Source organism: Pimephales promelas, chromosome 6 (assembly GCF_988280905.1).
Source record: "Pimephales promelas chromosome 6, fPimPro1.hap1.1, whole genome shotgun sequence".
NCBI lineage: Eukaryota > Metazoa > Chordata > Actinopteri > Cypriniformes > Leuciscidae > Pimephales > Pimephales promelas.
The window spans coordinates 30080668-30094533 of NC_142774.1; the positions used below are offsets into that span (position 1 = coordinate 30080668).

The 13866-nt window shown below is 37.0% G+C and overlaps 1 protein-coding gene across 1 annotated transcript; it reads right to left on the reverse strand.

The window, feature by feature from the left end:
- Positions 1–67: 67 nt before the first annotated feature.
- smc2 (structural maintenance of chromosomes 2) lies at positions 68–13789 on the reverse strand. Its single transcript, XM_039692172.2, has 24 exons — positions 13488–13789; positions 13024–13173; positions 12817–12939; positions 12488–12526; positions 12262–12372; positions 12121–12165; positions 11515–11748; positions 9993–10142; positions 9360–9593; positions 8572–8731; positions 8123–8240; positions 7825–7963; positions 7095–7214; positions 6782–6986; positions 6146–6281; positions 5918–6042; positions 5595–5788; positions 4636–4779; positions 4347–4541; positions 4064–4264; positions 2304–2420; positions 2062–2222; positions 1720–1867; positions 68–1600 (listed from the first exon to the last, which is right to left on the reverse strand). Exons 1-24 carry the CDS (start codon positions 13653–13655, stop codon positions 1418–1420), a joined length of 3600 nt encoding a protein of 1199 aa, XP_039548106.2. The 5' UTR covers positions 13656–13789; the 3' UTR covers positions 68–1417.
- Positions 13790–13866: the final 77 nt, after the last annotated feature.

Genomic DNA, 13866 nt, shown 5'->3' on the forward strand with positions numbered 1-13866 from the left:
GCATATTTGTTCATATCAGCATGAAATGCTTGTTACTGATCCTATTTCATTGAAAGGACATACATCATTCTTGTAACAGTTTATTCCACTTAATCTCCAAGCAATATCTGGCTGATAATTGCATATATATATTTAGAGGCCTCAAGGTAAGAGACAATATTTGTGTAAATTAGACCACTATCCTATGACATTAAAGGAGTAGTTCACTTTAAAAAAAAAAAAACTTTTGCTGATAATTTACTCACCCCCATGTCATCCAAGATGTCCATGTCTTTCTTTCTTCAGTCGAAAAGAAATTAAGGTTTTTGATGAAAACATTCCAGGATTTTTCTCCATATAATGGACTTCATTGGGAACCAAACGGTTCAAGGTCCAAAAGACAGTTTTAGTGCAAACTGTTCAAAGGGCTTTAAACGATTCCAGACGAAGAATAAAGGTCTTACCAAGCGAAACGATCGCTCATTTAAAGCACAAATGCTTCAAATGTTTTGTTTGTGACTCCTATTTGAACTCGTTCATCAAAGTGAACAAATCTTTTCCAGAGTCAACTCATTCATTTATGACACGAAAAAAGATTTGTTTATTTTGATAAATGTAATTTCGAGTTCGAACAGGAGAGTCACGAACGTGCATCACAGAACAGAGCAAGGCGACCATTTGAACTTATATTTTTTTTAAATGACTGATCATTTCACTTGATAAGACCCTTATTCATCGTCAGGAATCGTTTAAAGCCCTTTGAACAGTTTGCAAATTGCACTGAAACTGTCTTTTGGACCTTCAACCGTTTGGTTCCCATTGAAGTCCATTATATGGAGAAAAATCCTGGAACGTTTTTCATCGAAAACCTTAATTTCTTTTCGACTGAAGAAAGAATGACATGGTTATCTTGGATGACGTGGGGGTGAGTAAATTATCAGCAACAGTGAACTACTCCTTTAAATACAATACTTAGCAAAGATGCACCTAATTATTTTTAATGGCAATCAAACTAATCAATTATCTTCAATGTACAATTAGGCATAATGTCATTTTGGCTTAATTGTTGAAACCACAAATTTTATTTATACAAAACTAGCTGTAAAATTTGAAAAGGCAAGTCAACCTACAAACAAATATACTGAAAGTGTACAAAGAGAGAGAAAACAGACTCAGTAAAAAACAGCAGGATTAAAAAGCAGCATAGCAACTACACTCCATAATGTAAATAATAATGTGAAAAGATGTGTACGTGAAAACAAAAGCGTTTTAAAATAAGTAATGGAAATGATTTACAGAGCTATTTCTCATGCATTAGATGCACAAATCAGAGGTGTCCAAAAAAGCTTTTAGTACTGACAATTTTAAATAATTCATTTCATTTTTCTCAACTGAAAGTAATAAAAGCTTAAACATTTGTGCAATCGAGAAAGCGCGTTTAGCTGGCCAGTATCTGTCGGTGGCGTTTGTCCTTAGCTTTCTCCTGTGTGCGCTGGGCCAAAGCTTTTCCCTCATGCGTTTGAGCTGTGCGAGTGACAGCGGAGATCCCGTCCACAAATTTGGTCTTGAAGAGCACGTTTGCATTGGTGAACATTCCGTCTTTCAGAGACACCACCACAAACTGCAAAGAATAAAAATGGCTCGTTCAGTTTCTGTTCAGATGCAGTCATGTAATAAATACTGAACTAACCAAACAAACGTATAGCTCATTTCGACATTAATTTTGAGCATGGGTATTACCTGTGAGTGTGTAAAGTGTGTCCTCAGCATCTGTCCGATGTTTTGCGTGTGTGAGAGATCAAGAGCGGCATCCACTTCATCAAGGATGTAAATCGGAGCGGGTTTGAACAGCAACATAGCTAAAATTAGAGAGAGCGCCACCAGAGACCTGAAACAAATGCATCAGCTGATCAATGGGCAGCACATGTACTGGGAAACATGCAGTAATAGTTTCAGGCCACGATCCGATGCTCTAATGGATCTGTGGCAGAGAAATGGTAACCTGGAGAGCCATAACCAAAATGGCTATCGATTCTAGGAGCGATATGCCACTTTTAGGAGAAGTGTTATGCAAAGGCTGACCTTTGACCCCCGCTGAGCTCGGTTAAGTTCTCTTTCCAGGTTTTCCCTAGAGCCACTTTAAACTCCAACCCATCCAGGACACCACATCCCTCAGGTGGAGCCAAACGGGCATTCGCCCCAGGCAACAATGTGGAGAATATAGAGCCAAAATCCTTGTTCACCTGCAATTACATAGACTGTACTTAACACAACACTTTTTCTTACTAGTTGTGATTAATTCATTTGTCAAATTTGTATTTTACCTTCTGCCATGCCACATTGAGTGCCTCGTTCTTCTTATGGTCCAACTCTTCAATTGTTTCCAGGATTTTGGCTTTATCATTCTCAACTATTCTCTTTTTCTTCTTCAGATCATTGTACTGAAAGTAGAATACATTATAATTGTAATTTTTATTATGAATAATAATTATAATAGTTAATACTACTACTACTAATATAATACCAGAGTTGTATATCCATGAACATTACAAAATAATAATAATAATAATAAAATGACTACCATCAAAGTGAATAAATGACATTTAAAAATATTATTATTTAAATTAAAATAACATTTCACAGGCTACACAAATCAGGGACGTGATCAGTGCGAGTGAAAAAAAAGCAGGACATTTTTGTAAGACCCAGCGTAAAGCACCTTTTACTTTTTAAACACCCGAATCAGCCATTTACTGTGATGAGTGACACACATGGAAATATATTTAACAGCTATAATTTATTTCTAGCGATGCAAACAGGACGTCTTAACTTATCTTTGGGAAAAATGTAAGGGCGATAACGGTTCTGTAGTTCTGTAAAGAAAACAACTGTGTCCAATTCCAATCAATCTCATTCAATAAATAACATTCCACTCAAACTTCTACAAAAGGAATGGGCAATATAAAATGTTTTTTTTGTGGTAAACAGCACATCATATTCTGGCTACACAGATGAAACAACCAAAAAGTCACTTATGAATTAAATTAATGCGTTTTACGCATTAGAAAATGAGGACTATACAATCTTATCAACATGATGAATAAATTATATTAACTGGAATAAACTGTACACAGAAAGGATGAGAATGTGACCGATCGAGCTTTGTGTGCTCTTTATACGCATAAATGACCTTTTACGTGCATCCAATAAGCAACTTAGCGGCGTAGGCTACATATGATACGCACTTTTTTGCCTTCCAGATGCCCGTATTACTTTTGCGTATGAAGAGCAAGCCTAATAAAAGCACTCGTGCAATAGGCCTAGATACGCAGAGCCAGGAACGATCGTGAGGCGGCTGTCCATCACTTGGATCTAGCGTGAATTGAAGCACGCACTCCCGTTATAAATCACAGAAACGTGCAACATGAATCTCTTACATCGAATCTGCACTTTGTTGTTTATGATAGAAGTCCGAAGAATTCAGTCAGCACACTGAACAAAACTATTCGTTTCTTCAATAACTAATCTGAACGTCTCTGATTGGTCATTACGCTCATAAACTCAACACGAACATGTGCGACGCTGCAAAACGAAATCGGATGGAAACGGCGTAGTCGGATGGATCGAATGAACGTTAAGTGTTGTAGTTTAACTAATATTATCACTTAAACATGTTCTATTATATAAATATTTTGAAACAAATTACAATGACTTTCCCAAAACTTCCAAACACCGCCCACCACCCCCCCCAATTAATATTATTTGTATTAATGATCTGCATGATTCACATGGGTCATGATTTTAGGCTGAAATAACCAAAATTCCAGATTAATCCAGAAGAATCACATCCCTGACAAATAAATTCAGCCTTGGTGAGCATATGAGACCTCTTTAAAAAGATGTGTAAAAAATACGCACACACCGACACCAAGCATAGTGAATATAACAAGCTATATAATTGAAAAAAAAGATGCTTTTGTTGTATTAGTAAAACATAAAATTTGTTATTACTTTTTTGAGTCTGTAGACCCATTCTTGAACTAACAACTTTTACAGCAGTCACTAAAGAGGACAAAGGTCATACCCTCTCCTCAGCCTCACTGAGCATGTTCATGGCTCTGCGGTTGACGTTTCTTTCCAGCTTGTCTTTAGTCTCCTCGAGTCTCTTCAGCCTCTGTCCAGCCTCTTTGGGATTGTTGGTCTTGAAATCATAGGCAGTGTTAGGTTGACCGAAGAGATGCTTCTCAGAGGAAATCCAGTCATTCTCAGCTAACATGCGGGCCACCTGAACACAAGCAAACATTACATACAGTCCAATCAGCAACACACTAACCTCTATTGGTATCATTCACATCCTCTCCTCTGACCTTGGCTGTGGCATCTGCGCTGTCTTTCTTGTGTTTGCTGATGTTGTGTTCCAGCTCTTTGATTTTGAGCTGGGCGTCATTGTTTTGTTCTCTGAGGCGGTTTGCTTCTCCGGTCTTTCCTTTTATCTCTCTCTCCTGTCCCAGAATCACCTCTTTCTGCTGGGACAGCTGCTCCTGCGCAACACGCACTGCTTCCTAAACACACAAAGTGTGAGTTAACATATTTGGCACAGAAATTAAACGCATAACCTTTAAGGGACATCTTTGTAAGGCAACTGTAGTTCTTTACCTTACTGGCCAAAACTTCAGTGGACATGGTGTCGATCTGCTGCTGTATGCCTTTGAGAGCTTCATCTACAGCTTGAATCTGCTGCTCATATCCAGTCTGTTCTCTCTTCAGCTCCTCCAACTCCAGAGCTACAGCATCTGCCTCCTACAGAAAGAAAGAAAAAAGTTTTTTAACACTTAAAACACTATGGTCTGGTTTCACAGACCGGGCTTAGATAAACCAGGTTCAGGCCTTAATTTAATAAGGACATTTAAAGCTGCAGTCTGCTCTTTATTGCCATCTCTGTTCGAAATCTGCAATTGCAGTCATTCGCAGAATTATCAACTTTACGTGAGTTGTACTTCGACGCGGCACAGCGCGGATGAACACAATGTTTGAGGAGACTGTGAGGCTGTCAGTCACCGCGTCGATGTGGATACTGGCATTCAGAATTACAGATTATTATTTTGGGAAGTATGACCAACATAACAATTTTCACCGGAAAATGTCATCTGAACTAGTAAGAAACATCCACTTTTGTTCTGGGTCGGACATTGCAGTTAATCACACTGATTAAATCTAATTATAAGTTATCATATCACGCAGAACCGTGCAAATTATACTTTGTTCTCAAATTGTTAATGTTAACAACGTCAACATTGCGTGACTACATGTAATGTCCTTCCGATATTATCCTTGTTTTCGTATGGGTCCGGTTGCAGTCTCTTTTTTTCTGTAGCCACTCCAAAGTCTGAATGAAGCTTTTGCATTTTACATTTTATGGTTCTTGTGAAAAATGATTTACAAAACACACACAAATTTGGCTAGGAATTTTCACATGGGTGGTGGGAGAAAAACATAAAGTCTGGATTCCGACAACAATAAAATCACAGACTAGGCCCTGTAAACATTGAAAATACCTTGCCTCCCCATGAAAAAACAATTGCCATGTGAATAGGCCAATAGTAAACGCAAAGTACCTGCTGTTTCTCTTTCAGTCTCTTGTTGAAGGCATCTGCCTTACTCTTGGCCTGGTTGAGATTCTGCTGGGCTGCTTTAAGTTCTTTCTCTCTCTCGGCCTCAGCATTTTTCATCTTGTTCTCCAGAACTTTGTACTTCTCCTCCGCCTTCCTCTGAACCTCTTTTGTCGTCTGTAGTGTTTCCTCACACTCCTCTAAAGAAGCAGAGTTCCAGGATGGTTAACGGACAGTGAAACCAACAGTTAATCCTATTGTGTAGCTATACAGAACCCTGACTTCAGCATGAGATTGAGAACTAGTGCCATTTTGGCATTTGTGTGTACCGATGGTCTTGCGCAGGTTCTCCAGCTCCTCCTGTTGTTTATGGAAGGAGCTCTGCTGAAGTTTGGTCTCGAGGATCCGAGCCTCCTCAGTCTTCAGGTCCAACTGCTGCTTGAGCTGACGATATCTGAAGGAGAAAAAAAGAAAACATTTTAGTCTTCCACCTTGTACTTTTGTTCTGATTGGTCAGTGAGGATGTTTAAGAGGTTGTATATTGGACAGAGGCTCACTTCTCAGCTGTGACCTTGAGGCTGCTGAGCTCAGACTCCACCGCGGCGAGTTCTGCTTCTTTAGTCCTCAGAGTGTCCTGAATGTCCTTCACTTCAGCCAGTTTAGATAAGACAGAGGCCGTCTGAGCACGTGCACCTACGCACACACACACAGTTATTAGAGAACAACTGTTCTACTTTGCCTTGGAAATGTTTGCAGACTGTAATCTATTGTATTCTGGATAAAAACCCCACAGGTTTCATTATTCGGTTTGTAAATAATGGGTCACCAATATAAATTTTTTTTTAATGGCTGATGCCGAAAGTGAGAACTAGATAGAATGGTGTAATTTACAATTTAATGTGAGCAAAGATGCATCTTTGAGCAATCCTGTATCTCAAACTGTAGATGGTTTAATTCCCAAGGTATGCATGAACTGATCAAATGCAAGATTAGCTAATAATGTGATAAACGTTACGGTTTAGCAAATAAACGTAACAGATTAGCTAAAACAAAGGTCAGATTTATGGTCATTTGGAATTTTGGTGAAAAGATATCCCATTACAAATAGTTAGAGTTATAACTTAGTAATTAATAACAGTCTGAATAGTTTTGTGAGGGTCTGTGATGTATCTCATGCAGTCACACATACAAACCTCCTGTTAATGTTCCCTGAGGATCAAACACGTCTCCTCCAAGCGTAACTGTTTTGGTGCTCACACCTTTGTCAAAGGCAACTCTTTTAGCATTATCCAAACTGTCACAAACCAGCGTAGTGCCAAACACATACTCCATGGCTTTCCTCAACTCCGATTCATAACCTACCAATGACAAAGCCGTATGCACGTTATCCGGCCCAACCTGCAACACAGAACAAATGGGTTTAATTTCATTCAACAAAATCCTGCGGAGAATATTTCAAACAAATCATAATCAAATCAACAAACAGCTCAATAGCAGAGCTCTCACCAAGTTTTTGGCAGCGCGCACTACGTTGTCATTGAGGGTACGTGCTGAGATTTTGTTTAGAGGAATGATGGTGTATCTGCGTCTCAGTTCACCCTTTTCCAGAATCTTTTTTCCAGTAACCTGCAAATAGCCAAGTTTAAAATCAAAACATAAATTTGCTAGATAATGACAAACTACCAATCAAATTTTTTTTAAATGCTTTTGAAAGAAGTATATTTGGCTCACCATTTAACTAAATGTACAGTAAAAAGAAAACGTAATATGTAAAATATTAATCTAATTTAAAATAACCGCTTTCCACTTTAATATATTTTAAACTGTAATTTATTCCAGTGATGGCAAAGCTAAATTTTCAGTAGCCATTACGGCAGTCTTCAGTGTCACATGATCCTTCAGAAATCATTGTAATGTACTGACTTGGTGCTCAAGAATTGTTTTTATTATTATCATCAATGTTAAGAACAGTTGTACTGCTTATTGTTTGTGGAAACCAATTTTCAGGATAAATTTTGCAATGTTCAGACAGCATCTATATAAAACAGAAATCTTTTGTAACATTATAAATATCTTTACTGACACTGATGAATTGAATGCATCCTTGCCGAATAAACATTAATTTCTTTCCAATATTATATGGACATTATATAGAACCCAATCTTTTAAATGGTAGTTTATGACAAATTGATCAAATCAATAACTATGCTTGTGTGCTTGTTAAAGGAAGACTTACCTCATTGTCGACCACTACGTTATAGAGTCGACCACCTGCGACCACCTCCAGGGCTGTAGCGTTTGACACATCAGTTACAGTGAAAAGATTTGCCACCAAACCCTTCACCTTACTGCGGTCCCAGTTCCTCTCTGGGTCCCTACACACACACACACACACACACACACACACACACACACACACACACAGAGTACCATTAGACCATTAGACCAATACCATTTTTGCAAAATTAATGAATGAAGTGTATAAATGCCACTTAAGCATTGAGTCTAGATGAAAATAGCCTGCATGTTCTCACGTGTATTCGAAACGTAGGTTGGGAAATTGCCCCATAAGGGACTCGTAGGTTTCCCTGAGCTGATTGACGTCCCGTGAAAACTGCCTCTTCTGCTCCAACAGACGTTCCTCTCTTCCATCTGAACATTCAAGTCAATCTAATTATTAAAGTGTTATAGACTTAAAAAGACTCATCTAATACTTAAATTCTGAATTAAATTGAATCTAAAAAAAACTGCACAAAAATTAAACTGAGAGGGGTTATAGCACTTATATATTGGTGTCCTACTGTTAGTTTTACAACTTCTATTGTTCTCATTTGTAAGTCGCTTTGGATAAAAGCATCTGCTAAATGAATAAATGTAAAATAATGTAAATGAATCTGAAAATTTATTTTCTTTATCAGGTAAAGATTAGGTTTATATTATCTGCACCTAATTCAACTACAATCACATTCAATGCTTTAAGTACCCTCATAGTTGAGTTTCTTCATTTCAGCCTGTAGTTTTTCTATGCATTTGTTCACAGCCTCAAATGTGTCCTGGTCTTTCTTGTAGCCACTGTCCATCTTCTTGACCTGAGCCTGCTTAGACTTCAGCTCCTGCTGAGCGTGTTTCAGTTTCATCTGAGCCTAAAACACAGAACAGAAACATCAACAATCACTTTTAATATATATATATATATATATATATATATATATATATATATATATATATATATCTCATATAGACAAATGATCCAAAGCTTTGCATTAGTAAGATTATTATTATTTGTTTTAAAGAAATTTATTTTGCCAGGATGCATTAAACTGATCAAAAGTGAAAGTAAAAACAATTATTATAATGTTACAGATTTATATTTCAAATAAATGCTGTTCTTTAGAACATTCTATTCTTTACATAATCCTGAAAAAAATGAATGTGACTGGAGTAATGATTGATTTGCCATCACAGGAATACATTACATTGTAAAATATATCAAAACAGAATTATTAATTACTGTAACAAAATTACTGTTTTTATCGTATTTTGATCAAATAAATGCAGCCTCGGTGAGCATTAAAAGTATATATTTTCAAATATTTTAAATAATATTAAAACATCTTAACCCCCCATCTTTTTCTTGAGACATTATTAATAAGAGTAATAAAACATAATGAACAGTTAATTAAGTTTTTGAAGTATATAGTGTGGACAAAAATTCCCACATCCCTGTGATTACTGGACGTGTTGACAGTTTTTAAATGTCAAAAAGGTCACCTGTTTGGCCTCGGTCTCAGCTTTACTTATGTCATTCTTGCAGGTCATCATCTGGCCACTAAGTGTGGCTTCAGCTCCATCCTCATTGGCAGAGAGACCAGCTGACACGGCCTTAAAATGCTTCTGAGCCGCCTCCAGCGCTTCTGCATCCTTCTGCCCCTCCTCCTGCACAGTCTTCAGCCGCTCCATTGCTTTGGCAACCTCCACTTCCTTAGCTGACATCATCTTTTTATCCTAGTTCAAACAAAGTTTACATTTAAATAAGTTATATAAATAAACATAAAAAATATCTTGATTTTTATCACAATACTTACCCACAATACTATATCAAAATATAGACCCCTTTCCTCACACCACAGGATAAATTATTTTATTTATGTTATTAGTTCTTTTTCATTTTATTTTATTTTATTTGAGTATTTAAAGGGGACCTATTATGCACACAAAAAAATAAGGTGTTTGAACACAGATGTGTGTCTACAGTGTGTGTAAAAACCAGCCTATAATCCCCTTTAAATTTAATTTTAATAATCTAAAATTTAATTTAATTTTGTAATAATTTGAATTACATACAGTTTCGCCAGTATTTAATATATATATATATATATATATATATATATTTTTTTTTTGTACCTCCTCCATGTTTTTGACCAGCTCTTTTCTCTTCTTGGTCTCGTCTTTCAGATTTTGCTTCTTCAGGTCAAGAGCGCTTTGGGCCTTTGTGTCCACTCTCTGTGCTTCAGACAGGGTCTCTTCCAGAGTCTTCAACACCCCTCCAACCTCCTGGAGAGACAGACACAGATATGAGACAAACTAATGGAATACAACAGGAGACAGAAATGTTCAATCAATCAACCGCACACTTTTATAACAGGTATCAATTTGCATCATAAAATATTCAAAAATCTTTTCCCGTACAAATAATGTACTACTTTCTGCCAGTCCATTACCCACTATCCTAACCTTTATTACAGACCTTCAGTCTCCACAGGACAAATACTCGATTACCAAACCTGTTTAGGTCATAGGTCACCACACGATTTAGCAAACTGCGGTCCAAATCTTGACTGTGAATGGGTTTCATTAGGACCACAAATAATTTCTAATAAATTAGTGACAGTTTTCCTCTCCACACAGAACATTTAAGCCATCTTTACTCAGCAAAAGCTACACATCAGATGAAGCAGCAGTAACATTTATAACAATGTATAGTATAGCAAGGTTTGCAAGATACAGTTAGGTAATAGTCATTTTGACATGCTTTCTACATAAAATAAAAGTTACATCCTAAAGCACCTACTTTTTGTTATCCTGGAACAGTCTTTTGTATTAATTTCATGTCTCATGAATGTTATAGTTTACCTTGCTATTTCATCACAGTTTACCATTATTTCAGCATATCTGAAAACTTAGCGGAGGTCTCTCCATACTTCAAACGCTCTGCCAATGTTGATGCGTGTTTTCGTCCTAAGTCGATCCGATTTACATTTGACCTAATGAGCTTCAGCAGATAAATTGTTTGTTTTTTATAATTCGGTGGAGTTTGTGTTGGAGTCTGTGTTGTGCTGAAGGCAGGTCGTTTTTTGGTGTTATCAGACTCCATGTCGTCAGCTGCAGTGCCGTCGCATAGACTGTATATAAAAAGGAGAGAGGCTCGGCAGCGCGCATGCGAAATCCGACCCGGAGACATAGAAATAGGAATACTGGCCTTCAGAGGTAATAGCAAAACCAGACAAGTGGATCATTGTAATGTGTGATTACCACCCCTTCACACACAGGCAATACAAAAAGGATTCATTTTAGAAGAAAAGTTACATATAGCACCTTTAAAAACTACACTTACAGTTCTAACAGTATTATACTTAATATATAATGTTGCTTCAGATGAATATTTATAATGATAAAGATAAAGTTCACATCCCTGAATAAATCATAAGCAATTCAAGTTTCACCTGCCCCACCTGAAACTTTGCTTGACTCTTTTAGTACACAAATCAGAGAGCAGGATCTCCATCACTCATTCATGGATCTCTTTCAATTTCTCAAGCTCACAGCATCTTATATAGTTTAGGTGTGAGCCCCCAAAGGCTGAAATCGTCCCTGTTGCTCCTGCTCTCAGATCAGTGTAACCCAGACTGTCTGCTCTGCTGCTCACCTTGTCCCTCTTGCGCTCCAGCTCCTGTATCTCCGCGCTCAGCTCCTTCACTTTGGCCTCGTTCTGTCTCATGTTCTCCTGCAGCTGCGCGATGGAGCTCTGCATCTCTTGCAGTTCTTCAGTAGACTTCAGCTTGGTTTCCTCGGCGCACACAAACAGGTACGCCACATATAGTCGACTCAAGTGCTCTATCTCACGCATGAGCTTCTGGTACTCCAGGTAGGACGCACGTTCCTAAGAAGCAAAGGAGAAGGATAGGATATGAAAAAAAAGGATATATATTGCACAAGTTACATGAACTTTGTCCACAGTAAGGAATTGGTAGAAAACTTCAATGATAAACAAAATAATGTTCAGCAGCACAAAGAAACAGAGGCACACAGTAATATATAAATAAATAATACAAAGGTTATACATGTATAGATTACATGATTTATTATTAATTACACATTTAATTTATTTATCATTTATAAAATAAAGATGTAAATAATACATTATTTGTAAGCTAATATATACATACATTAAATGATAAAGTTATCGTTCAGTTTAAAATGTATTTTGGGTTTTACAGAACAAAAAAAAAAAACACATTTTAAAAACACATACCTCCTTCAATTTCTCCATAGCAGGCGTGATCTCCTCATCCAGGATCTATCACACACACACAAAATATCTGAGATGAAATTGACATCATTACAATTGTTGGGTCATTTAAATAAAAATGTATATTTAAATAAATGTACATACAGTCTGAATCTCTTTGAGCTTGGCATCTTTCTTCTCAATAGTTTTCTGAGCACTGATCTTCTTGCACTCATACATTCTGGTACCTGCCGCTTCCTCAATCATGGCCAGAATCTATAGATAAAAACATGCCAAAAATAAAAAAATAAAAAAAATCACACTAGAAAAGAAACTATAAACTTGCATCTAAGATACTGGATGTTTGTGTCACTTCATCCATCAATCTCACCTCAGGAGGCTTCATGTTTAAAACCTTGGTGATTCTCCCCTGAAATAAACACACAATTAGAGTTAGTGGGAATGTGAACACTAACTACAACTGAAATCCAAATAAAAATTGGTCTTAAAATCAGCATCACATCAAAATTGACACTGTTTACTTGAAGTATTTTGGATGAAAAATTGTCACATTACACAAGTAAAATAAGTTGCAAACAGCCATTCACATTCATTTTTAAATGAAAGTCCTGTTGTATTCATAATATGAATATCTAATACTTTTACAAAAATCCATTCCTGGCCAAATAAATTCCTAGATGGGTGTATTATGGTTGTTACCTGCATGATCAGAAAGTGAGGGTTGTTGACATTCAAGCCAACTGAACAAAACAGATCCTGGACTCGCAGGTTGTTTGCGTTCACGCCGTTGATGAGGTACTTGTTTCGTCCACCTATGACCACCTGCACACAACAGTGTCACAACAAACGTTATTATTACTGTGTCTTTGATAGCATCTCTGAAATCAGTGATCTCTGGTCGAATACCTGTCGTGTGATGGTGATCTCATCATGGGTCTCAAAACCAAGGGGACTCTGTTTCTTGTTGGAGTTGTCAAAAGTAATGGACACAGTTGCCTTGGTGATTCCAGCCAGGCCATTTTTGTACACTAAATCTTGGAGATTAGTGGCACGAACCTACAATGTTTGACAAACCAAAACAAGCAGTATTACAGCTTTTGCAACTCACATCTATTAATTTATTAAACAGTCGTGCTCTGTTTACTTGTAAAAAATAACATACATTCTGTTTAACTTTTATTTAAGGTTATTGTTGATACAAGTTATTTAACGTTATAAAATAGAGCAATCAGAAATATTGATATTTTTTGTTTGATAAACAAAATAAATATACAAAAACTGTGCAGCCACAGAAAACCTCCCATCAGAGAGCTGATTTATACATATGGCTAAGTGTTAATAACAAATTAGTTGAATGTATTAAAACGCACCTGTGATAAATTAGTTATTCCCAGCAGAAAGCAGATTGAATCGAGGATGTTTGACTTTCCACTGCCGTTCAGTCCAGTGATGGCGTTAAAAAACGGATCAAATCCGTTAATCTCCGTCCTTTCTGCATAGGACTTGAAGCCCTCTAGTACAATAGACTTTATGTACATTTCGATCAATCACAGTACGAGTAAAATACAATAACAACGCTATACACCACTATATTATAAGCGATAACAACTTCAAATAACCTCTGCGTTGCTTTCAGTTCAACCATCCAAACTTGAAATTTTGGCGCCAGGCGCGTTTCCGCTCCGCCGTTCAAAAAAAGGAAGAGATGACAGTTACTAGCAGTGAAACCACAAACAAAGAAACTCACTC

Excerpts from the sequence above, each read along its gene's own strand:
- smc2 (XM_039692172.2), bottom strand. The coding sequence starts at position 13,655 with ATGTACATAAAGTCTATTGTACTAGAGGGCTTCAAGTCCTATGCAGAA. Across the intron at positions 10,143-11,514 it reads TGGAGCGCAAGAGGGACAAG|GAGGTTGGAGGGGTGTTGAA; the intron begins GTGAGCAGCAGA and ends CTGTCTCTCCAG. Across the intron at positions 6,987-7,094 it reads TGCGCGCTGCCAAAAACTTG|GTTGGGCCGGATAACGTGCA; the intron begins GTGAGAGCTCTG and ends TCTGTGTTGCAG.